Raw genomic sequence first — 26670 nt, 5'->3', positions numbered from 1 at the left:
CAAAGTATGAAAGGAATTATGTAGTAAAGAAAAATATTAAGCAATACAGCATACATTCTACATTTTGGATTGTCCAACGTAGCTACAGTACATTTAGCTTTGATGACAGCTTGACACACTCATGGCATTTTCTTATCAGATTCCCGAGGTATTCACCTGGAATGGTTTTCCATGACATATCTTCCCTTCTTAATGTTTTTTAGAACATTGGTTGTCTTGTGCAGAGGAAGGGGTACATAGCTACTACAACTACTGTACAAATCCATATTATTGCAAGAAACACTCAATTAAGTAAAGAAAAAAGACAGTCCATCATTATTTTTTGAAATGAAGGTCAGTCAATGCAAAAAATTCTCTAGAACTTTGAATGTACTCCCAGTTGCTAAAACCATCAAATAATTGAAATGATCAGCAATGTTGAAACTGGCTCTCATGAGAACTGTCACAGGAAACAAAGACAAAGAGCTAGCTCTCCTGCAGAGGATAGCCTCAGAAACTGCCGATTTACAGAATCTCAGATTATAGGCTACATAAATGCTCCTCAGTTCTCAAATGCTTCTCTGTTCAAGTAGCAGACATATAAAACATCCACTGTTTAAAAGAGGCTGCATGACTCAGGCCTTCATGGTTGAATTGGGGCAAAGAAACCATTACTTCAGAACAACCAGTTCTTCAGAAGAGATTTATTGGGCCCAGAAACACAAGGAATGGACATTAGATCAGTGGAAAACTGTTCTTTGGTCTCATGACATAGAGAACGAATGTTTCCAGAATGTGTATGTATTCCCAGTATGAAGCATGTAGGAGGAGGTGTGATGGTGAAGTGGTGATTTTCTGGTGACACTGTTGGTGACTTGGTCAAAAACAAGGGCACACTTAACCAGCATGGCTACTACAGCATTATGCTATCCCATTATGTTGGCACTTAGTGGGGTCATAATTTATTATCCAACTGAACAATGACCCAAAGCACACCTCTAGGTTATGAAAGAATTATTTGTTTAAGTCCTCTGCTTCAGAAGACTGGCTTCCACAATCACCTGATCTAAACCCAAATGAGATGGTGTGGGCCAAAAAGTACTCATCACCATCTTTAAGATTGTTGTAAATGTTGGATTGTTGGCTGACTGAGAGAATGCCAAAAGTGTGCAAAGCTGTCATCAAAGCAAAAAATTGAAAATATAAACCATATTTTGGGTTATTTAAACATTTGACTACATATCTCCGTATTTGTTCTGTCATAATTTCAGTGTCTTCAATATAATATACAATTTTGAAAACATGTGTGTCCAATCTATTGACAGGTAGTGCATACTATCTAGTAGTCAAGTCAAGAATCTTCTATTGTCATTTCAACCATATACAGTATAGCTGACGCAGTACGTGGTGAAATGTGTTTCTCCATTGTTTCTCCAGGACCATGGTTCATCTGTGCAACCTAGTGCAAAAGACCGTGCAAACAAACAATACAAAACACTACAAGACAATACACAAGACAATACACAAAAGCAGCGGACCAGAGTACATACTGTATATTCTACAGTACATGTGCAAAAATACAGGAATGAACACTTAATATAATAGCAGCAGCTATATGAGGTGAAACGAATGGTACAAAACAGCAGTTGACTGAAATGTGCAAGACAGCATGTGCAAAGAGCAAAAACAGGGTGCAAAACAGAATGTAAACAGTTTATGGGTGGTGCTGTAGACATGGATGTATAATGGAGGAGTGTGTATTTGGTGCAGATCAGTGCAGGAGAGTGAAATACGTTTGGATAGATTTCAGTGACAAAAAAAGTCAAACGAAAACTGACTGAGTGCATGTTCCATTTTATTTACCATTTTATTTACAGAAACAATAAAATATGACACATTATGCATTTATTTTGAATATTTCATTTTATAGACTTTTTAATGTCATTTCTTGCTATCACAAAAATATGTCTATGAGAACCTAACTCTTTTAGTGCACTCTCTGCTTGCACAGATTTGGCAAGTGATCACTCCATTCCTGTGAATGACATTTTGGAGTTCACCATTACAGGAGCCATATTCACAAAGTCTTATCCCCTGAGTTATTTAAGAATATCACAAAGTAGTCACACACCAAACAACAGGGCTAAAAGAGAAGAAGATCCAGAGAGGGCTTGCATTATTTTTTCTGAGAAGTCATGTCTAAGAATGAGAAACGTCAGCAATAGCTCTTTAAATAACTCCTGAGTGAACTCTTGTGAATAATGGCTTACATTTTGCTTTGTTTCTACACTGTAGGACTCTGGATAAAGGTGCTAGATTGATGTACAGTATGTGAGTTGTATGTGCTGTTGTGTAGCAGACACCCTGCGCATGCACCGGTCTGCGTTTCTGAACCACGAGTTAAAAACATTAGGCTTTGCACTTTAACCAATATGAACATGTTATGCTTGATTGGTACTTGGTCATTACTTTTAGTCAAAATCTAAACCTGGCTATTCCCAATCTGTCTCTGTGATGATTATAGTGTATTGTTGATCTCATTTCTTGGTCACTTATGTAGCCAGACTAAATGATCCCCTTTACATCGCATGATTATAAAGTGTTTTTTTTTAGCTGTCAGGATACTGAAATCTTTCACCATTTCCTGTTTATAATCTTGACAGTGTGTTTAGACTTGGTGGTCTTCCCTTGCATGTGAAAGCCAGTATCTGTTTAGGATTTACTGGTGCGATCATGCTGTTCTACTTTCTCTCTTTAGTAGCTCAATAATTGGGTCACTGGTATATTTAGTGTCCTGGATATTCACAATGGTAATAGAAATTGAAAAAAAAAAGAGTTCACAATAGAGGACACACACTAGAGAATAGCTAGAAATGTAGCTAATTAAAATAGCTTACTGAATTTGTTTCTTTTGCCTCCAGGGTAGAATTAAAACAACGCATGTAGTGCTTAGCAAACTTTCCTTCTGCTTTTCAGCAATCTAATTTCTCTCCTCTGAGCCTGCAAAATGCCTATCTATATACAGAGTAAATTTTACAATTTAATACACTTAAATAGTTTTAAATACAGATCAAGTACATTTATAGTACATAAAGCATTTTGATACAACAGCTTTGCAATTTGGTCGTAAAAAGAATCCTTATTTTGTCAAGTACAACTTAGATACATCCATACTATCGACTGTGTAGTTCACTGGAAAATGAGTCAGTTTGAGAGTGCTGACTCTTAAGGAAAAAGGTTATGTGTGTGTGTAATAAGTGAACTAACTGTGAAATTTATATTAACACTGTGTCAAAAACTGCAACATCATTATATTTAGTTTTGTTATGTTAAGGCATTTTTGACATTCAGAGAACTTTTACTCAAAGGATGAAAAGTACGAGTTATATCCATTGGTCATTTGTTAGTTATTAGCATCTGATCTTTGTTTATGCAGTTATTTGTATCATGGATCTTGGAAATTACTTTAATTTTGCATACAGGAAGACAACAATAGATGCAGTTCCAAGTTGACATACCGTGTTGACGTATGTGTTGTATTATGAACTACGTACAGTTTTGTTAAAGGGTTTTAATATTCTAAGATGTGTTTAAGAGAAACATTTGGTGATATTAAAAATAAATTGTATCTATACCATATTTTTATTTTTTGGGTTAGTGTCAGTAATATTTGTAAAGATATTACAAATATTACTGACACTAAGCCAGTAATATTTGTAAAGATATATTAAATAGTAAGGGTTTGTATAAAGTGCTGACATTTAGACCAACATACAAATGTAGTCATTGGCCAGTGTATTATATTGACACTTTTAAAATGACCGTGATGTTCTGCCCTGCAGGACACCAATTTCTCTATATTATATTTACACAGTCTTCAATCACTCATTATGAAGCTGTGTGGCTTATGGAACTGAAATATACAGTGAAAGATCATGGAAGCTATAGTTTAAAATAACAGAATAGATCCTGCACAGAAAAAACAGCCAGTATTGAAATAATGCCTCATATTTTTTATAAGTCTGCCTGGAGCCAAATGAACACAATGTTTATTACGGTGCATCTGTATATGACTGTATTACTGTCTGTTTTAAGGAGAGTCGGTGTGTAATAACTCTAAGATTTAGCTTGATATCAAAATAGACAATTGTTAAAAGAATTAAATTGAGTCAACATTGAGTCAAAAATTTTTGTAAATCCTTTATCTCTTAGTGCCATTTCTAATTATAACCATAGACACCGCATACTGTAAATCTCTGCTAATCCTCAGGATATGAGGACTTGACCAAGTTGACCGGCTCATTCTGCCTTTAGTTTAATTCAGCCAGCTAAGGCTGTTTGACACTTTATGAGTGTTAAAATGGGTTTAAGGAGCAGTGTAGTGGTTGTGGTCTCAAATCTTGCTGTTTTCCAAGTGCGAGTCAATGTGCTTGATCAGGGCATCATCAGGGTAGCCGACAGGAAAGATTAGTTGGCACAATGGGCAGCTCCTCACATCACTCTCCTCCTCTGTCTCTATCCACAGCTAAAGACAGAGCACAGAGATACACATTCTATTATAAATACACTACACACATGATCATATAAAATACATTTTAAATATATTTATAACTTAGGTATTTTTGCAATAGTACATATATAGAGAGCACACATTATAGTTTATAAATACATACAGTATAAAATATATAGAATAATCTAAATTATTTTATATATATATCATGGCTGCAAGGAAAGGTGGAGCAGGGCTGCTTAAGCCTAAAGCAAACTACACGATTTTAGCTACAGTCCCAGTCCCAGTGGAGCCTGTGGACTACAACTCCCATCTCAGCGACTATTACTCCAGGGATGACTGCACTCCAGGGATGACTGCTTGTGTAATATGCAAGGTCCAGCAAATTGAATGTCCCTTTTTTGCGAGTTATTGCAGAAGCTTCAACATTTTCAAGTATGCTCGATTTTCTCAGTTATGAATTGAATAGTGTGACATCCCATGAGATCCTTGAACCCAGTTTCTCATCCATCTAATGGTGTGGGATGGTGATGGCAAAATACTGAGAGAATAAACAATAACAAACAATATTTCTTAAATAAGATCCTGTGAGAAATGATCTGACATTTAATATAGAAATGGTTTTAGGAATGGCAAAAATACAAACTAACACAACATATTCTGGCAGTGCACAAAGATAACAAGATAGATTCAAAGATTTTTCTCATTACTAGCTTCATGCTACTGATTGCTAACTATTGTCTCTCAGCTTATATTTTCTGTACATTTTCTCTTTATTTACCCATGTGATATAGAAAAAAAGGCACATGATAGGACAGTAACAGATGATACACCCTAAGGATTTTCAACACTGTCTTCATCTTCTGTGCAGAGGCTTAGAGTTTATAGTGTAGTATAATTTAAGGGGGAGAGTCATCATTCTTTTGTATTGGACAGAAATTGTTAAAAAAAAAAAATTTAATTAAAATATTATTTTGAAAAATTGTTCCAAAGAATTTTTTCGTCAAAAAAACAAAACAGAGAATTGCTTACTTACATTAATGGAAGGCCAGGACTGGGCATGTTCTGCATGCAGGTATCCAGGTGGGTGGCAGCTTAAGGTGTTGGGGCGAGCAGGGATGGGGAAGGCTGAACAGGAAGCAGGGCCTCTCATGCTCGAGGTGGGGCCAGAGGTCCCCAGTGTTCGCGGAGGACTGATGGGGTGAGGGCAGGTCCACTCTTCCTCATCCTCTGAAGAGTGTGGTGGCTGTGGAGAGGTATGTAGTGCTGCTGGAGCAGGCTGAGGCTCATAATGCAGATGTGACAATTCCACATGCTGGAAAGAGAGCTCTCTGGTGTGTCTAGGTGATTCAGCCATACTTCCTTCTCCACCTATGGTCTGATTCCCAGGCTGGGAGCCTCGCCTTTGGGCCAGGATGTGGCCATGCTGCTGCTGCTGTTGCTGTTGTTGCTGCTGTTTGTGGTAACTCTCAACATAAGGACGAGGCTTAGGCAAGGTGGAGACAGGGTCAAGGGTGAATCGAGGTGGACGCTGATAGGCTGAAGGGTCTGCGACCTCTGAGTAACTGCGGCGCCCTTGGAAACTAGCTCTTAGATGTTGAGTGGGGGGTCTGCAGGTGTAGGAAGCTGGGCCATCATTAAGTTCGGCCAGTGGCGAGCGGCGGTGCATGTCCGGGGAGAGACGCTGCAGCACCGGAGAGCGACGTTGCTGGATAGGGGAATGGTGCTGTTGAATTGGGGAATGACGCTGTTGGATTGGGGAATGGCGCTGCTGAATGGGGGAGTGCCGCTGTGGAACAGGTGAGTGCCTCTGGTGTGGCACAGGAGAATGTCGTTGAACTAAACATAAGACATACAACAGAAAAAAACATGTCATCTCATGGTGTCCATCATAGTTAAAGCAGAACACAAGGCCATTATCTGTATCTATATCTAGCTATTGCTCAAAATATTTATGTCTATAGTGATATTTGTATTTTAACCAGAAGAAGGTGTGGTCTAGACCACAGAGAATACTTATTTCAAACCTTTGCAGTCCCACATGCAATGTGAACCTTGCTGGCAAAAAATAAAAATAAATAATAACCCTGAATACCTAAAATGTGTTTGTATTTGGTCTCATTAGATTAAAGGGTTAGAGTTAGGGTTTAGTATGAGTTAATAGTGTTAATATGTTAATAAGATAAGATAAGATAAGATATAGCTTTATTCGTCCCACAATGGGGAAATTTCTCATTGTCTGATACTTTAAATTTCAAATGTCAAGGCTGAAACTTGTACATTTGAAAATGTGTACAAGACAATAATGTGTTCGAAAAGGTATACTGACGTCATTAATGACTTCCCCTTTCACTCGCCTTTCTTTTTTTAGCCTTCAACATTTTTATGATGTGTGGGCGAGCTTCATCTTAGCCAACCATTTCTTTGATTCTAAATAACCTTTACTGTATGCATTCGACTGCAATAGGTAGAACAACAGCCACTTTCACTTAGACGGAAAATACATCATCATTTTTAAAAGTATACATTATTTTGATTTGACTGGAGAGTGACAATTGAACTTCAGACTACCAATAACATATGTGGCACATCCTGCAAGAAAGAGATAGCAATCAGTTATTGACAGAGAGAGAGAGAGGGAGGGAGAGAGAGGAGAGAGAAAAAGTATTTCTATCTCTGCTTCTGCTTTTGGTCTGGTTTCCTTTATCAAAGGGGAAACAGCATTTTTGGTTGTGTGGTTGAGTGCAGAAGTTTAAACAGATAAGGAGTCAGTTGTGTAGTAGCAGGGGGGCAAAAGGTAAACAGTCTACAGACACGCACAGTCTTAAAGTGCTTATAATATATATTTAATAATATTAATAATAAAATATAGATTTCACATTCATGAGAGCTTCAGTATTTTAACTCGATTTAATTTGTATAGCATTTCGAAAAAATAGATATTTTCACAAAGCAGCTTCACAGAAATCTGGATGTAGATTTTTATTTTGAAGCTATTTACATCATTCTCTGGTAGAACTGCTCATTTCGAGTACACTGATGATGAAAAGACACAGCATGAAATAAGCCTTTCTAATGAGTCACGGCGAGTATCATCCATTCTTTCAGACTCACCCGGTGACACTACATTAAGGCTAGAATACTAATGATTCTTGATGAGGGTTTGATACCTGGGCTTGTGTCTTCCTGTGAGGCTTTTCTCAGGATCTCAGTCTGTTTGGTGCTCAGTGCCTGCAGCCTGCTAAGCTCCTCAGTCAGCTCAGTGTAGGCCAGAGCCAGATTCACTCTGAAAGAAGGAAAGGGGGCGGATATTGTTGATCTCTTTGTCTTTGTGACGGCTATCGTACATATGAGCCCACATTGCATTCCACAGAATAATTAGTTCAACATCATAGCATGTGAAGCATCTTCTTTCAGTTTCAGCCTGATGCAGTGTTGAAATGCTTATATACAGAGGAAAATGAAGTATGTTTGTTTCATAGCTGTCGTACATAGCTACTCTGTCTAATTACAAGAAATCGCAATACAACAGCAAAACACACACACATCCTTCACCATAGCAACCAAGCAGCAGCACAACCATTGTCAATTTGCTTAACGTCTCTGTCATTATAAGTACAGCAGTAGAGCAAACTTCGTTCTACAACATTACACAGATACAATTAGTTTTTTCCATTTGCCCTTTGTCACTGTTTGGGAATGAAAAGAACACGCACACGCACACGCACACGCACGCACACACACACACACACACACACACACACACACACACACACACACACACACACACACACACACACACACACACACACACACACACACACATCAGATATTTGTTACCAGACAACCGCTTAATACAGTGTGTACTACAATGAATCACTCATTTCTAGTCTAACCCTGAGATGCACTGCCGATTAGGTTTGAGATGAGTTGTCATTAAACAAAATAAAAATAAGAGAGGGGAAGATAAGTATAAAGTCTGCAGAAGACTGAAATTCCATCTGTCATCAGATCACTTTTATCTGATCACTTCTAACCAGATTCGTACAAACCACCAAGGCTTTGCAATAAAAGGCAGCTCTCTACTCATAGCTCTTCTGATGCTGTCAGATAAGAGGCAATGGGGAGAATTTAGACTGACTTGGCATGTAAGCAAGTGCAAGCGAGCAAAACAGCATGCCCCCCCCCCTTTCCAACCTTGTGTTTTCACATGGGATTAATTAAAGTAGATGAGAAACTATTCATTATGGTGCTGTAACCAGCTGCCAACATCTCCTAGAGAGCATTCAACTCAATTAGTGTGTACTATGTTCTCTAAGCACTGAAAATATTCACAAGTGTTCTCACCCCCAGTAACAGTAGTGAGTAACATGCAATAACTAACAACAGCAAAATGCTATTTTTTTTTTTTACCTGCAACAGAATTAAGGACTGTAGACTTTATTTTATTTTATTTTATTCTGCACTTAGATACTATCGAATATAAAGTAACTACAAAAACCTCTTTCTTTGTAATATCTGATATATATATTACAATTTTGGCATGACTGCAAATGACCCAAAAAGACTTTGTGAAGGAGAAAGCAAGGAAATGTAATAACCAGCAAACAGGAATTTTACATTTAATGACAAAGTCCCACTCGACTCATGCAAATGTGTCATAAACTTTCATGGTTGAAGTTAAATGTCAGGTGGAAGCCCAGGGCAGCACATAATCAAACTACAGCTATTACAACAAGCCACCCGGCATACAGAGATGAGTGTCATACACATAGTCACATTATAATCAGTTAATATTCTGCTTCTTGATTCTAATCCCACAAGCAAAATGATGCAACATGCAAGCTTCTCCGATATTGTTTGTAAGCTGTACTGTAGCATTAGACTTTTACTCTTACCGTAGTGTTCATCACATCCCAGCACTGCTGCTCTGGCCATCTTGGCAACCCACATGATAGTCTACACACTCACGCTAAGCTGGAATGGTCAGAAGCTCTGAGCTCTGAGTCTCTCCTGTCGTTACAGGTGTCTAAACTCATTCTGTCATCCTTCTGTCTATAGTGAGACACTTAAAGGATATGTGGTGCTCGTTGCTTAATGTTTTATACAAAGTGTGACTTTTCACACTTCGACACACACACACACACACACACACACACACATACACACGCACACACACACACACACACATGCAAGCTATTACTGACAGTTTTCTAAAAGTCTCACTTGGCACATCACCTTTAGCTTTAAGCACCTTGAAGGTGCAAGTGAGAACTCTTTCTGAAAAAGGTGTTAAACTGTGCACTGCAGAGGAAGCTGGTGTGAGCACAATAGCATTGTCTGCCAGCCTATTACTAGATAGCACAGACTTAGGTATATGTGTATAAACTATAGATGCTCCATATAGTGGATCTTTATACAACCGTGACTCTTCATGCGTGTACGTGTGTGTGTGTGTGTGTGCGTGTGTGTGAGTGTACGTGTGTGTGCATGTGTGTGTGCGTTGTGGAACCTTTTTAAACGACATGGATGAGTCTAACATGTATGTGTGCAGGAAGCTGATTCGAGAGGAACCTATGAGCTGTAAATGACCTTTGCTCTGGATCTAGATGTTCGAAATTTCATTTACTTGACACTGACAGATGTTGCCTTACATGAATAAAACATGAATATCAAATTGTTCCAACAATCTTGATTAGCACAGCCCACATTCCGTAGTTTGCAATCTCTCACACCAAAACTAAACACTTGTGACAGCCGAGCTGTGATTATCTCATACTGGAGAAAGAACAAATACAAACTGAACAGAACATTTGGATGGTAGAAAATAATATTCAAACTGTGTGGGAATAAGATATTAAAATAAGAACCTACTGTGTGTCCAGTCCCTCAGTAACAGTATTGCTTAAAAAAGGTAATACAATAGTGCCTTATCATGTGCTGCTGGAAGAGTTTAGGTGGAAAGCATTTGATGTATATAAAGACTGAGTCATGAGCAGACAGATAGACAGATACACAGACAGACAGACAGACATACAGACAGATAGACAGATACACAGACAGACAGACAGACAGACAGACAGACAGACAGACAGACAGACAGACAGACAGATAGATAGATAGATAGATAGATAGATAGATAGATAGATAGATAGATAGATAGATAGATAGATCCCAGAGAGAATTCATGTGGAACTTAGTGGTGTGCTGTGATGCCTTTTATACATCTGCTGCTGTAAGAATATGTTATTAGCATTATTACAAATATTTAAAGTGCAATGAACAGATAAAAGTAAAAAAAGAAAAAAATATATATTTTTAATAATATTTTGACAGTTTTTTTTGCCCAACATTCAAAGATTTTAGAACTGGTTTATTACAGGATGCAGATTTGTAGTAAACAAAAGACACACAATAAACAAATTATACATCTGCAAGAGCTAAATAAATCTACAATACACTAAAAGCATAATGCATATAACTTTAGTACTTTACCATAAGATAACTTTGTTGGGCAAATTGAATTGATAATTTGGTATAGTTTAGAATTTTTTTGTCTTCTGACAAAATAGTGATAAAAAACAGTGCGGTGGTAGTTTGGGTAGGATTCTCTGGCAGTGATTTATTCTGTCAATCTGCTTTGTGGTTTGATAAAAGTTCACCAAAAATGAGTAGATTTACAGGAAAATTCCCATTTCAGTTATGAATTTCTTGAAAAAATAAAAAAAAAGCTTTAGTACAAAAAACAAAACAAAAAATCACAGTAAAAAATGGAATTTTTAAAAAAAAAAAATCTTACAAATGGCTTTGGGCATTTACATTAAATGTCAGCACTTACAAGAATTGGCTTTACGATTCAGACAGAGAAGACAAAAAGAAAGGGGAAGCCGCAGCAAAATCTTGAGGTGAGTGAGGTGGAAAAGGAGTGGGTTTCTAACTACACATTTCTGTCAAGTGTGTACTTTCAATTTTCTCATATTTTCTCCATCACCCAGAAAAGGCCAAGCTGGTAGATAGAGGAAAACAGAGAGTGGAGGAGCTCAGAAAACAATTCTGACAGAGGAACTAAAGACTTGTTTTTTAAGTGTGTATGTAAATCTTGAGGAAGGATATGAAGGCTTTAATCCACTGCAATAAAACCTTGAGAGGGGCTTGGTGGTGTAAAAAGTCCCATCTTTGGCACAAGCCAGAGTGCCCTCTGGTGTTCAAATTAATATTCACTGGTGACGCAGATACACTTACTAACTGTGAATGCTGGGCAAAACTCATGATGTGAACAGATAATAAACCTTTAAATCAACAATGAAGGCCAATCTCTGAGGACACCATGTTATAATGTAGTTAATGTTACTTTAAACTAAAGATTTTTTGTGATTACTTACTGTTCATCTCCCACCTTCTTTATCCATTCCATGTCACACTGGGCACAAGTGGAGCTCACATCCTGCAGCACATACAAACACAGGAAACACAAATCACTGCCTCATGTGCAACACGTGTAAATGTCACAGTTGCAGGGATTAAGATCCTGCTTGTTTAAAACCGACAGAATGAGTTAAATGCTTTCATAAGGCTGAACAATCCTTCATAAACTTTGCTAAAATTTGTGTGTTATATGTGTTTCTCAGTTAAGAAATAAAGCATTACAGGACATGATGTTATAGGAAAGTAATGACCAGTGGGGTGGTATGTTGCAGCCTGAGGCAAAATGTATTTTAGAAACGTTTTGATTTATCAAGCATTTTTATATCTTTAAATAAGACAAAAATACATCTTGTGATTTTTGTAAGAATCCCACAAGAAAAGTACAAACTGAAGAGTCTGTCCTGAAGAGTCTCCCATGGTGAAATACTTGCCGGTTGTGACAAAATGCTGACACTCTATTCTCCTTCCATAAATCTTAGAGAAACCTTTACAATAACATATCATTAATTATAACAACATAAAAAAAATGTTTGTGATTAGTCTTAGATTACATGGGCTGTGGTGGCTCCAGCGGTTAAGGCTCTGGGTTGCTGATCGGAGGATCGGGGTTCGGGGTGCCAAGCTGCCACTGTTGTGCCCTTGAGCAAAGCCCTTAACCCTCTCTTCTCCAGGGGTGCTGTATCATGGCTGACCCTGTGCTCTAACCCCAACCTCCAAAGTTGGGATATGCAAAGAAAGAATTTTACTGTGCTGTTATGTAAATGTGACAAAATACAGGATTTGATATCTCTACATGGAGTGTCGGGTTGTATATCTCTACATGGAGTGTAGGATTCGATATCTCTACATAGAGTGTAGGATTCGATATCTCTACATAGAGTGTAGGATTCGATATCTCTACATAGAGTGTAGGATTCGATATCTCTACATAGAGTTTAGGATTCGATATCTCTACATGGAGTGTAGGATTCTATATCTCTACATAGAGTGTAGGATTCGATATCTCTACATAGAGTTTAGGATTCGATATCTCTACATAGAGTTTAGGATTCGATATCTCTACATGGAGTGTAGGATTCTATATCTCTACATAGAGTGTAGGATTCGATATCTCTACATAGAGTTTAGGATTCGATATCTCTACATGGAGTGTAGGATTCTATATCTCTACATGGAGTGTAGGGTTGTATATCTCTACATGGAGTGTATGGTTGTATATCTCTACATGGAGTGTATGGTTGTATATCTCTACATGGAGTGTATGGTTGTATATCTCTACATGGAGTGTATGGTTGTATATCTCTACATGGAGTGTATGGTTGTATATCTCTACATGGAGTATATGGTTGTATATCTCTACATGGAGTGTATGGTTGTATATCTCTACATGGAGTGTAGGATTCGATATCTCTACATGGAGTGTAGGATTCGATATCTCTACATGGAGTGTAGGATTCGATATCTCTACATGGAGTGCTGTTTATAGAAAATAAATCAACATCTTGTGCCCAGTGAGATTCAACAGCACTGTGGTATAGACTATTTATTTAATGAGTGAGGAGGAAACAAAAGAAAATCAGAAAAGCAGAAGTCTTGTCGGTTTTTGGCATGTATGTAAGACCTGAGGAAAGATTTATACATTGAGTTTTAAAAAAATCGCACACATTTGGCAGAATAAACTATTTTACGCTACATGACTGAAGTTGATTCTGGTATGAGCTACAGTAAAATTATACATTTTAAAAATAATGATATGAAATGATTGTACTGTATTGTGGATGTCACTGAATAGTTACTAGGTATGTAGTGTGTAACGTTAACTAGTTAAACTTAATCTGTGTAATATAGGTTACGTCCTGGTTGTGTCATATGATGATGCTAAACATGTCATATTCTAAATTTGACATGCCAAATTTGTATAGTTTGGATTGCTTACAATTTATTATTATGGTAAGGCACAGAAACAGCAATAACTAGTGTGCGAATGTCACTGTAAACATCGAGAAAGGAGAAAAGGACTATAACAAGAAGCACTGTGTGATTAATTAATTTTTCTTTAAATAATCACATGCTCTATATTTTTCTGTGTTTACATGAAAAATATGATGAAGAAGACAGTTAGTATAATATTGCCAAATGTCTGTTGAGAAGCACACAACCCAAACACTTAAGCAGGAGTAAAAACCTGAACTAATGAAGAACAGGAGAAGAGATGAGCTGTTAGTTATTGGTGCTGATGACAAAAATCAGATGACCATGGAAGATGATGTATCCTGATGAAATAATGTTTGGAAGTTGCAAATGATTAAAAGTCTCAACATAGTAAATGTATGTCAGTATTTTTCAGCATTAAATGTGTAAGATTTAATGTGTAAGAATTTGTGAGTTGTCATGCTTTACAGGGATGCTACAAGCCTAGCGCTTAGCTTGAAGATAGACTCAGTGATTTTATCAAAATCTAAAGATGATTTATGATTGTGTAGTTATGTGTGGAAGTGTATTTCTAATTGTAGAATGGTGAGGGATTTGGGAATTGCAGCAAACAACAGGCTAATGGATGTCCCAACTATTCAAAATCTCGGCTATGCTGTTGTAGTAGCATATGCACTGTAACTTGTGCTGAAGCCAAATGGAGCAGTTTGAGAATTGATTAGCAGAAAAAGTTGAACATTATAAGCACTTTAAAAAATGAACTACAATAAATTAACAAACCGGTAAAGTGATAATAACAAAAATCTTGGGCAAAGCTTGGGCAAAAAAAATAAAAAATCAGGATTAGAGAATATTACCAGAAATAAATCTCCAGCACAGTGAAAGTAACTATTTTTTTATTTTATTTTATTTTATTTTTTTGCTGTATTTTGTACTTTCTTTCAAAAGCCACAGCTCCAAATAAGTGTATACTTATTGACTAGGCTAGAAAACTAGTCTGAATACTAATGGAAGAATGGAAGCTTGAGAACTGATGTCCACCAGTCTGGGATTCCAAATACTATTATTTATCTCTGTTTTCTCTATGGACCTTTATTTAATTAATGCAATTCCAAACAGCTCTCAACTCTACCTGCAGGGTACGGACCTGTTGTCTCTGGTTGTTCTGAAGATCTCTTAGATCTTTTTGCAGTCTTTCACATTCAGCCTTTATCTCCTCCTCCCTCTGACATGCCCCCTGGGCTTCATGACGTGCCCCTTCTAGCTCGGCCTCCAAACGCTGCAGTTTCAGGTCAGAGAGAGTATCTAGACTGCGGGAGCTCTGGAGGGTCAAAGCTGGGCAGTCTAGCCCTGGCATAGAAAAACACAAAACTGTCACACAAACGAAGCTATTTATTGATGACTGAAGAGATATTTTTTTGTTTCTTTGCTATCAAAAAGAGAAGAGAAGCTTGTGAAGGGATTCATCACATATACAACTATACAGTACTGTATATAGCAAAATGTTTTTGCCTATCTGTGCAATAAAGAGTAGAATACATAAGAGAATAATACAAAGAATACAAACCGAAATATAACAAAATAAAGGAAATATATTAAATTGTGTGTGTGTGTGTGTGTGTGTGTGTGTGTGTGTGTGTGTGTGTGTGTGTGTGTGTGTGTGTGTGTGTGTGTGTGTGTGTGTGTGCAGATTGTGTGTAATATGTGTAATATGTTCTGTGCAAATAACTGGCTAATATATATAAAAAAAATCAAGCTGTTTTCCTATTCGTTCTCCTGGTCGAAAGCCCGAATAACCTGTGGGCAGAAGCTCCTGCTTGTTATTTCTGTGTTGGCCTTCAGGGAGCAGAAAACTGACCACAACAAAGAGAGGAGTCTGTTGTTGAGATGGCTGAAGTCCTTCACTATCTTCCTGGTCTTGATTCAGCACCGCTTTCTGTTCATAAACCAGGCTGTGATGCTTCCTGTCATGACACTCTCAGTGGTTCAGATGTAAAAGGTCCTTATCACCTTAGAGGGCAGTTTGAAGTCTCTGACAGGCCGGCCTCTTCACGGTGTTGATGTGACAGGATCGTGACAGGTCCTGCGTGATGTGAACACTGAGGTACCAGAAACACTTTATTCTCTCCGCTGGGATCCTAAGTGGCTGCTAACTCCTCTCCTGCTTCATGCTAAAGGCCACTATCAACGCATTTGTCTTGCTGATGTTCAGGACTCAGGACTGTTTATAGCTCACGACTGTTTATAGTTGATAAAATGTAAGTGATTAATTAATGTTTTTGAATGTTCCATGACATTAGTTAAACCTATAATGTAAACCTAATTACAAAATTTTGACTTAATTATGATTTAAAGAAAAAAAAAAATCTGAGTTCTTTCTGCCTAGTCTTTTTTATTTACTTGATGATTTGAAATAATGTTGAAATAAAACATGCCCAATATTAAACTTTTTAGCTTAATATTTATATTAATATTGAGTGAGAAAGGCACTGGATGATTTTAACCCTACTTGATTTTCACTTCATGGACATCACCTCAAACACAAATACACACTCTGCAAATACGGAGTTGATCCTCAAAGCAGCCGCTATGTGACAGCCTAGAATCTCATGTTTGATGTCCAAACAGACTTTGATCCTTTTTCAGCTCACAGCCTATTATCAACATGTTTCAGCAAGCCTACAAACAACTGGAAAACCACTGGACATGCTGCTACCTGCTTTAAAATGCACATGATATCCAAAACCTGCAGTGACTTGGATAAGTGCAATCGTAAATTAATGTCTTTCATGAATACACAGTTAGTTGCCGCAGTGCTGACTGCATGTGCCACGCAGAGGGCAGCATGCCAGCAGGGCCTCCTCGTTGCATTGTGCCAGGCATGACGACGTGGTGATGATGATGGAGGATGAGAGACTCGGGCGAATCCTGCACTTCTCCCCCAGCGTGGGCGCTGTGATTCAGCTGCTCAGAAAGAAACAGTCCTTGAGCAAGCACCTATTGTGATGGTTCAGCAATAAGCGAGCATGAACTACCACACACCCACGTGCACACCTACGTTACCACAGTTTTTCTCTACACTCTGGCCATCACTTCATATGCTTGAAGCCAAGAACTAATTTCTTGTCTCTTGCAGAACAACAGTTTTTCCTCGTGTTGTAAAAATTAGTTGAAGTGAAGTGGATGCTGAAATACATTTTGCAATTCGCAATTGCACTGAATGAGTCAGCTTTTGAGAGAATTTTCCCTCCTACAGACCAAAAGACAGAGCCAGGTTTATGACCACTGCAGTTGTGCTGATCTGTGAAGTTCTCCTATCCCTTGTGGATTGCTGTGAACATTAAATGTGAGCGGAGTGTGTGGGAAGATCTGCTCATAAAACAATCAAAGCACACAGACAGATTGCAACACCTTGGAAACAACTTATTTCAGGTTAAAGATGAGGTTGGACAACAGAACTACATTTATTCTTTCTGTGAAATCCAGAACAGGGTGTAATGTAATTAAACCAGAACAGTTACTTATTACACTTTAGAATGAAATATGAACCCCATGACTTTCTACCTTTTTTACACTAAGGGCAGAAGGGGCAGCAGATTGCGACAGATTCTCAACATTTTATCATTTGGTGCACAGAATTAAATACTTTTAAATCTATTTTTAACCCCACTTTCTGAATTAGAATTTTTGTTTGAAACCAGCTTGTGATATTCTGTATCACATTTAGTTGGTCCTATTATCAAATTTTTTATGCTGAATGAATATCAGTACAAATATACCGATATTCATATTTTGTTACATGCTTTATTTTTATGATGAAAAATGGCTAAAAGCATTCATTTCGGTGAATTTACTAACTGTATGTCTCAGAACAGATGGAACAGTGCAATAAGATGTTCATGAATAGAGGCTTAAACACATACAAACACACATGCACACATGCACACACACAAAGAGCTAAGAAGGACTCACTGTGTGTGTCAGGACTGGCATGTAGCTGCAGGTACTGCATGTCTTTGCTGTGCAGTTGTGTGTTGAATTTGTGTAGAGAGCTGTCTCGCTGCCTCAGAGCAGCCTCCAGACTGTGGATGCGCTCCATGTGTTTCTCCACCAAAGATGTCTTTGACACACAAAAGTGTATATAATATACAGAGACATATATTAAATCAAAATGAGTCTAAATAAATAAATAAATAAAGACAGACTCATAACAGAAACAGACCATGGCTGTTGTTCTTCAGCTTGATTATCAATGCTTTATTCTAATAACAAAAGATGAGTTTGTGAAAATGCAACAGCTGATGGCTAACTGAGTGTGTGAGTGTGGCGAGAGGCGCAGATGCTCTGACGCTTGCATCATGTAATTTACAAAGCGAGTCTTTTGGCCAAAGCCAAACATGAAGCCATTCGGGATAGATGATTAATAATGACAATATTATCATACATATTATACAGTTAAGAATTTTCACATATTAGACTACAAGCCTGAGAAGAAAATCTTTTGCACCTTTTGGGCCTGTGACCAATTAGGAGTTGTGCACAGTGCAGATTAATCAAGCAGACACCTGGTTGGATAAAGGATTAAACCAGATGTCAGGGCTACTAATAATTCTTGCCAGAGGTGTCTGATGCCAAAGTTAGAAAGCCTGGCTTGCAGAGATTTGTATGAATGTTTTAGGGAGCACGAGTGCTCAGTCTCACCATCTTGTCCAGGTCTCTCTGGAGATTAGTCTTCTCCATGTGGATCTTTTCATAGGCTTGAATAACATCTTCCAGCTGCTCCTCCCGCTCCTTACCTTTTTGAAGCTGGTCAACACACACAAATTGAATGAGAAGTTTATAAATGTAATAAGTCTAAACCTCCAATGTGTAACATTACATTAGTACAGAAATTCCCCATGAATATGTTTTAACTAAACATACATGATAGAAGAAGTGCAAATGATAGCCAGACTCTTGTTGCCAGCTTCAGTGATTATCCTATTTTAAACCTCTCAACACTAATCACCTGCTTTTACAGATAATGGTGGTTTGGATTAGGCTCCATTAAACCAGATAAAGGCAATTTATTTTAAAGGGTTTTACCCAGGTCTAGCTTGCTGTAAATTTCTGGGTGTAAGCAATAGAAATAAACATGCAAAAAAAAAGAGAGAAAAAGCAATTTATAAGACTGAAATAAAAGATGAAGGTCACTGGTGCATAAGAAGGAAGGCATGGAGGTGGGAGATGAGGGATACAGTCATACAATCATGTATGCCAAAGAAATAGCAGAGGCTACTGGTTGCTTATGGAAACTGATAGCAGTCATCATTAATTGGCAAGTAAGATGTAATGAGAGGCATCAGAAGTAAACTGGTTTGCATCACAAAAGTAATCATCTCTTCACACCGCTGCTAAAGGAAGAAGCTTGTATTTGTCTAAAATCAGGGTGAAAGCACATAAATCTAATTAAATCCTAAAATTGGTTCCACGGTTACTGCCTCTGCCTGAAAATGGATAAACAGACAAATAAGATTGTGTCGTTTTGCATCATAAACATCTCCTCTGACCTCATGGGTGAGGATGTTGATTCTCTGCTGCAGGTTGTCATTCTCAGACTGGAGTAGGGCCGTGTCTTTGGGCTCGAAGGAGCAGTAGGAGTTCCTGTCCTCGCCAAAGTCATTGATTGTAGGAAACTGCACACAAAACACCATTTCAAGTGAGAGTGCATCTTTTACATTAAACTATAAAGATATTGATGACACTCAAACACTCAAATGCTTCTCATAATGCAGTGTAAATATGTTATTCTTGCTGAGAACACAACACTCTCTGGTGGGATAATATCATCATGCTGATTTAGAAGAACAAACAACACACCGCCCGGGATACAGCATTTTTTTGCATTATGAGATGATTCATAAGAAACTGAGATGCACAGCTCAGAAGATTCAACACTAGATATATGAAGAGGTAGCAGATTTTATAATGCAATGACTTGTCTGTTGTACAGTACATCTGTTGGCATTCTGGAGGACACATTTATTTAGCCATTCCAAACTAGAAAAGAAACAAAGTGCCCCTAAATGTAGGAAGGTTATTTTATAGCTCTTTTTATGGTATGCAATCTCTGATTAGATGATAACTCAAACAATGCCTCTGTGACTAGAAGTCTGCAGGCATGCAATGTCTCTACTGAATCCATTTTGTGCTTTGTACCATCTCTTGCCATATGAATTTAAATGCTATTGAGGCTGTTATGTTAATTCTTGCAGACACTCATCCTTGATTTTCAGACATTGTCAGACTGCTAGGTAACTCAGGCACACTGTTTTTTTTTTTACATTTAATATATTGAATTTAAATAAAGAAGGTAAATATATTTACCTACCTTCTAGTATATCTACCTTCTGTATATCCCTATATCTACCTTCTGTATATCCCTATATCATTACCTTCTGTATATCCCTATATCATTCCTTTATACTGCTGTTTAACAGTCACTAAAAAATAGCAAAACATCGCATCATGTTCTTAAAGCTTTTAAACCTGAATAAGCTCATATCTGTATTCTAAATATATTCTAAATATAATTTTATTAAGTTTAATTATTTTGTTAACAAATGAAACCCCAAACATAACCTTTTCTTACAGTGCTCTGAAAAAGTGTTGGCCCCCTTCCTGATTTTTTGTTTTGTTTTTGCAAGTTTGTCACACTTGAATGTTTCAGATCATCAGACAAATTTAAATATTAGTTAAAGATAACACAAGTAAACACAACATGCAGATTTCAAATGAAGGTTTTTATTATTTAAGGGAAAACAAAATCCAAACCCACCTGTCCCTGTGTGAAAAAGTGTTTGCCCCCCTGTTAAAGCATAACTTAACTGTGGTTTATTACACCTGAGTTCAATTTCTCTAGCCACACCCAGTCCTGATGACTGTCACACCTGTTCACAATCAAGAAATCACTTAAATAAGACCTGACTGACAAAGTGAAGTAGACCAAAAGATCCCCAAATGCTACACATCATGGTGAGATCCAACGAAATTTAGAAACTAATGAGAAATAAAGTACTTGAGATCTATCAGTTTCAAAGTACAAAGCCATTTCTAAATCTTTGGGACTTCAGCAAACCACAGTGAGTGCCATTATCCACAAATGGCAAAAACATGGAACAGTGGTAAACCTTCCCAGGAGTGGCCGGCCGACCAAAATTACCCCAAGATCTTGGACTCATCCAAGATGTCACGAAAGACCCTACAACAACATTCAAAGATCTGCAGGTCTCACTTGCCTCAGTTAAGGTCAGTGTTTATGACTCCACCATAAGAAAGAGACTGGGCAAAAATGGCCTGCGTGGCAGAGTTCCAAGACGAAAACTGCTGCTGAGCAAAACAAACATAAAGGCTTCTTTCAATGGCTGAAGAAAGACAAAATGAAGACTTTCGAGTGGCCTAGTCAAAATCCTGACCTGAATCCTATTGAGATGCCTTAAAAAGGCGGTTCATCCTCGAAAACCCTCCAATGTGGCTGAATTACAACAATTCTGCAAAGATGAGTGGACTAAAATTCCTCCACAGCGCTGTAACAGACTCATTGCAAGTTATCGCAAATGCTTGATAGCGGTTCTTGATGATAAGGGTGGCCCAAACAGTTACAGTATTAGGCTTGGATTTTGTTTTCCTTTAATAATAAAAACGTTCATTTATAAAGTGCATGTTGTGTTATCTTTTACTAATAGTATACACTATACAATTTGTTTAATGATCTGAAACATGCAAAAACTTGGGAAGTGGCCAACACTTTTTCACATCTATCTATCTATCTATCTATCTATCTATCTATCTATCTATCTATCTATCTATCTATCTATCTATCTATCTATCTATCTATCTATCTATCTATCTATCTAAACTGAAAGCAGAAAGAGAGCCTGTGATAGTAGGAGAGAGAGAGAGAGAGAGAGAGAGAGAGAGAGAGAGAGAGAGAGAGAGAGAGAGAGAGAGAGAGGTAATCAGTGGAAGACATAGAAAATATGAAGACGCCACTAGAACAGAGTAACTGGGGGAGAGTGGTGTGTGTATTGTGAGATTTGGCCTGTCACACATCACTGTTATTACCAGGTACAGTGTTATTTAATGTGCAGTTTGGGTGACAATATTAGGGGAGCATGCATTACCTGTGCGAGATAATGATTTCATCTGAATATTCAGCTCATATTTTTTAAATGGCAGGTGACATTTTGCTGGCTTGTTAAGGACATGTGTGCAGCTAATGATGAGATAAATACTGTGAATATTGAAATGTCATCTGTGCTACAATACAATTCATGCATTTGAGAAATTGCTCATTCCTGAGATTGTGCATTTCTACCACAGGGTGTCAAATAGGAAGCCTAAAAGCTTCTCGTTGGCCTACATTTGCAGCCCAATAAATGAGACACTCAAAGCTCTAAGTTAGCTGTGTGTATCAGTGCTGAAAGAGGAGCCCTGGCAAAGAGATGACTGAGTTTTAACATCACAGTCTACCTTAATTCAAACACAACATATTCATTTGTATACTTGTACATTTTACCATTACACAAAATAGATTAGAAGCTTTAAAGGACGAACTGTGTGAGCTCGATTCTGAGTGTTTCTCCCTTAACTGAGCACTGTGAAAGGCTGTGCTGAGCACCATGTCCCTGAACACAGCTGCTATTCAGCACCTAGTCCTGCTGTCACACCTACCTACAGTACACCTGCTGAGGAATGAGTGACACAAAGACCTATAAATGGAGCACTCTTTCTTATCGTGACCTGCAGAACAAAAACAACAGTGTTCCTTTAGCACATATACTATCACATATAAACTGCTCTTGTCCACATGGTCTTGAATGTGCACTGGGAAGTTGTTAGCACTTCATGTAGACCCCAACAGTCTGGCCAGAACATAGGATCTGACAAGAAGAACAGGCAAAATGCTCCAGGGAAGAGGTTAGAGTGGATCATGGTCATCCAGCACTGCTGAGTGCAGCAATATCGCTCAGTCTTGTGCTAGAACAGCACCGGGAAGATTAATGATGCAATTACAGACAGCAAGGAAGAGGCTACATTCTTTTAGTTGTACACGGTTGAGTATCTTCGAAATGTTACACAAACATCATTTTGATTTCAGGCAAGTAAAGCTTAATCAATAAAATAGTCACATGTTAACACTGCAGTTCATATTAATAATATTAATATGAGTAAAATGCTTCCTGTGTTTTTTCAATGTGTTCTATAATTCTGTTTTTGGTGATATATTTTAACTGCCTATTACATATAGTGGTGAGAGTGTGTAGGCATTGTTTTTATATCTTGGTGGGAACAAATGGTCCCCACAAGCAGAGCAATATCTGAGAGTTCTGATGTTGTAAGGATTACAGCTTTTATTACTGAAAAACTCAAATGATTTCTGTTGGTTACTAAATTTAAGGTTATGTTTGACTTGAGTGTAGGTATAGCATTAAATAGCTGCATTAATAATTATGTCAGTGAAAGGTTCTCTAAGAGAAAGTAAGACAAATCTGTGTGGTTGTTTGTATGTATGTATGTATGTATGTATGTATGTATGTATGTATGTATGTATGTACAGTATGTATGTATGTATGTATGTATGTATATATGTATGTATGTATGTATGTATGTATGTATGTATGTATGTATGTATGTATGTACAGTATGTATGTACAGTGTCTCTTTATGGTGTCCCCCATACAAAACCATAATATATTGCGTTGTCAATGTTGTAATACATTTTCACCCCAGATTTATTATTGTGTGTCCACCCTCACATGTATTAGGTGAGTTGTTTATACTCTGCCAAGCTTGCAGTCCAGCTGAGTTATAAATAAATCTCTTTTATACAGCACATCTGGGTCAAAGCAGAGTTCTTCTGAAGCTTGGTTTGGTCCCAAGTGTTATTATTAATGTTTCCCACAGAGCTCAAACTCTCAATAACAACATGCTTGTTCATTTATTCAGCCAATCAAAGTGCTCAGTGATCACAGCTGCTCCACCGGGTGAGAACTGACATATAATAATCTTTCAGTTTGATGCTCCATCTCTTGTGGCATGTTTTCCTCCGAGGCTACATTACCTTTATCTCGTAAAGCTTCAGCTTCCTTTTGATGTCAGTGTTCTCCCTCTCCAGGCCGGCCAGTCGGGTCTTAATGTCCTGGTAAGCGCTGATTAGGGCAAAGTGGGAGGCCGAGTACATATCCTCAGGTAAGGGCGATCCTGCCCAGCAGCCATCTTCCTTCAATCCCTCACTTCCTCCCAGCAATCCCAGCTCCCCTCCAAACAGAGACTCCATCACGCACTTCTCTTCCTCAGCCTAAGATAGAGAGACATATACAGATATATGTGTTGTTAAGTTGCTAATTCTTGCTTGACTGTAAACATTTTGGTCTCACTTTATTAGCAGCAGTGACTAGCTGCTGTCTATGCAACCCACTACCCTGTATTGCACATAACCCTCCCTAAAGAGAGGGAAATCTGCAGACCCTTCAGCCAGTGTAGATGTATTAGAAAAAGTATTTAGTAAACTTATATTAAGTATGTTATATTAAGTTATACATTTTGTTCTAATTGCCAGAGGGTCTTAAGAATGATCTAGTATATGCAAGCATTCATTCATTCATTCATTCATTTTCTACCGCTTATCCAAACTACCTCGGGTCACGGGGAACCTGTGCCTATCTCGGGCGTCATTGGGCATCAAGGCAGGATACACCCTGGATGGAGTGCCAACCCATCGCAGGGCACACACACACTCTCATTCACTCAAGTAATCACACACTATGGACAATTTTGCAGAAATGCCAATCAACCTACCATGCATGTCTGACCAGGGGAGGAAACCGGAGTACCTGGGGGAAACCCCCGAGGCACGGGGAGAACATGCAAACTCCACACACGGCGGAGGCGGGAATCGAACCCCCAACCGTGGAGATGTGAGGCAAACGTGCTAACCACTAAGCCACCGTGCCCCCTATATGCAAGCATATTTAAAAAAAAATACATAAAAAGTGTTAAGAAACGTTTTTTTAAATTATTAATTATTTTTTTATTATATTTTTATATTACACATGCTAAGATATTTAACTAGTTAAGTTATTATAATTTTTTGGGGGAATATTAGAAAGTATTAGCGAATAGAAAGCTATAGATTGCTATAATACAAGTATTTATTTGACAATGTCCAGTTACTCAACTTGTATATATTTGTATTAGAAAGTTTCTTTAATTGAAATCCCCTTTTATAGGAAGAAATCTTATCTACTTTATGTACAAAATTGGCCAGTTTGCTATTCATCTTGACAAGTTAAATAACAAGCTGTAAAAACTGTTGCTGTTTGTTATGGTACTTATTTATTGTAGAAGATGTACATATACTGTAGCAGCACTATGTGTAGATGCACTATAAGTGATAAAATAGTGAACTATCAGAGAATTATAATTTGTCCACTGAGAATCGGGGAATAAGGAACATACTTTAAAATCTACCCTCAAATAGAGCACTATATGATAGACAGAGGATGGATTCAAACACAGCACAAGTCTATAGATTATACTTCCAGGATGTATGCCACTGTTGACTTCAGTAGGCCGAGTTTGTTTTTTTGGGTTTTTAATATGTATTAAATTAAATAGACCTTGACAGAAGTAATAGCCCACTACTGGCCCACAATCACTATAGAATCACAGTGATGATCTAACTCGGCATTGGATGCATTTGGAAAATATTAGGCTCTAAATAAATTCCAAATACCATTAAAAGAAGAAAGAATGAGTTCAAAACTCTCTAACTTTCAGTAACTGCTTTATCCTGGTCAGAGACACAGGACAGGAAGACTGGGCATCAGGTAGGAATATACCAGGAATCTGATTCCATTCTGTTGCAAGGTGCCATGCACACACACATTCATACCTAGGAGCAATTTATCTCAAATGGAGAACCTAGAGGGAACCCACAGGCATGGGGAGAACATGCACAGAACTGAGCTCCAAATCGAATCCGGTTTCCTGGAGCTGTGAACTACTGCCCAAGAACTGTGAGTTATAAAATAATGTATGATAGGTCTAGTCATGCAAAGTCCCACAGCTGCAGTACTTACCCAATTACTCAATAATGTTATGACTAATATCAAATGGGATCACATATTGTAGAGTCATTTTCTGAGTGAAAATGTTGTTGTGAGTTAGTTGCACCAGGGCATTGTCATGAATCAGAAATAAAAAGCTATAATAAATTAGCTGTGCTGACTCTGTACTCTTGAGTGTGTGTGCAGCGTAAAGCTGATGATGAATTTTGCCAGTGATGTTACTGACCACTGTATATTGACCAGAGCCCAGGGCAGAGCAGAATCACCATGAGCTTACACTAGTGTCAAAATGAGGCTACCAACCTGATGAAGTATGGAGGTGTGAAGAGAATTCACTGCACACAATATGAGTCAGCCACACCGTGCTTACTGAACTATTTTCAGTCACTTGTGTGTGTATCATACTGTATATGTACAAAAATTCTTGGCCGGGCTCCTTCATTCTCTCCAGTTTTCTTTTCCTTTCCTCTCTCTCCTTCAGGGGTAATCCAAAAGCACACCCACACACACACTGATACATTTGCTCGGGCATGAGTTAGCAGCATGTTCACAGAGGGAGGATGGGAGAGATTGCTGCTCTGATTAGAAGCAATGTGTGTTGGTGGAGGACAGTAAAGTAATTTCCGGGCATTTGAAATGTTAATATCAACATAAGAGTCTTCTAAAGCTTTCCCCGAGCTTCTATTTCTGTAAGAACCAGGTGTGTTGCTGGTG

General features: G+C 38.0%; 1 protein-coding gene across 2 annotated transcripts in view; it reads right to left on the bottom strand.

Annotated features, from left to right (window-relative positions):
* Nucleotides 1-1817: 1817 nt before the first annotated feature.
* Nucleotides 1818-26670, bottom strand: part of tbkbp1 (TBK1 binding protein 1) — a 46636-nt gene continuing 21783 nt past the window's right edge. Inside the window, exons 2-10 of one of the 2 annotated variants that reach the window (XM_027140655.2) lie at nucleotides 23949-24185; nucleotides 19396-19521; nucleotides 18548-18652; nucleotides 17819-17966; nucleotides 14979-15196; nucleotides 11872-11933; nucleotides 7660-7775; nucleotides 5526-6328; nucleotides 1818-4504 (exon numbers count right to left, since the gene is read on the bottom strand). In XM_027140655.2, coding sequence (XP_026996456.1) covers nucleotides 4373-4504; nucleotides 5526-6328; nucleotides 7660-7775; nucleotides 11872-11933; nucleotides 14979-15196; nucleotides 17819-17966; nucleotides 18548-18652; nucleotides 19396-19521; nucleotides 23949-24164 — 1926 coding nt within the window. In that variant the 5' untranslated portion in view covers nucleotides 24165-24185 and the 3' untranslated portion in view covers nucleotides 1818-4372. The remainder of the gene's footprint in view (nucleotides 4505-5525; nucleotides 6329-7659; nucleotides 7776-11871; nucleotides 11934-14978; nucleotides 15197-17818; nucleotides 17967-18547; nucleotides 18653-19395; nucleotides 19522-23948; nucleotides 24186-26670) is intronic. The other variant, XM_027140656.2, reaches the window with a different exon arrangement.

Source organism: Tachysurus fulvidraco, chromosome 8, assembly GCF_022655615.1.
Source record: "Tachysurus fulvidraco isolate hzauxx_2018 chromosome 8, HZAU_PFXX_2.0, whole genome shotgun sequence".
NCBI lineage: Eukaryota > Metazoa > Chordata > Actinopteri > Siluriformes > Bagridae > Tachysurus > Tachysurus fulvidraco.
The sequence above is the reverse complement of the archived record's forward strand: the minus strand, read 5'-3'. Positions and strand labels throughout refer to the sequence as shown.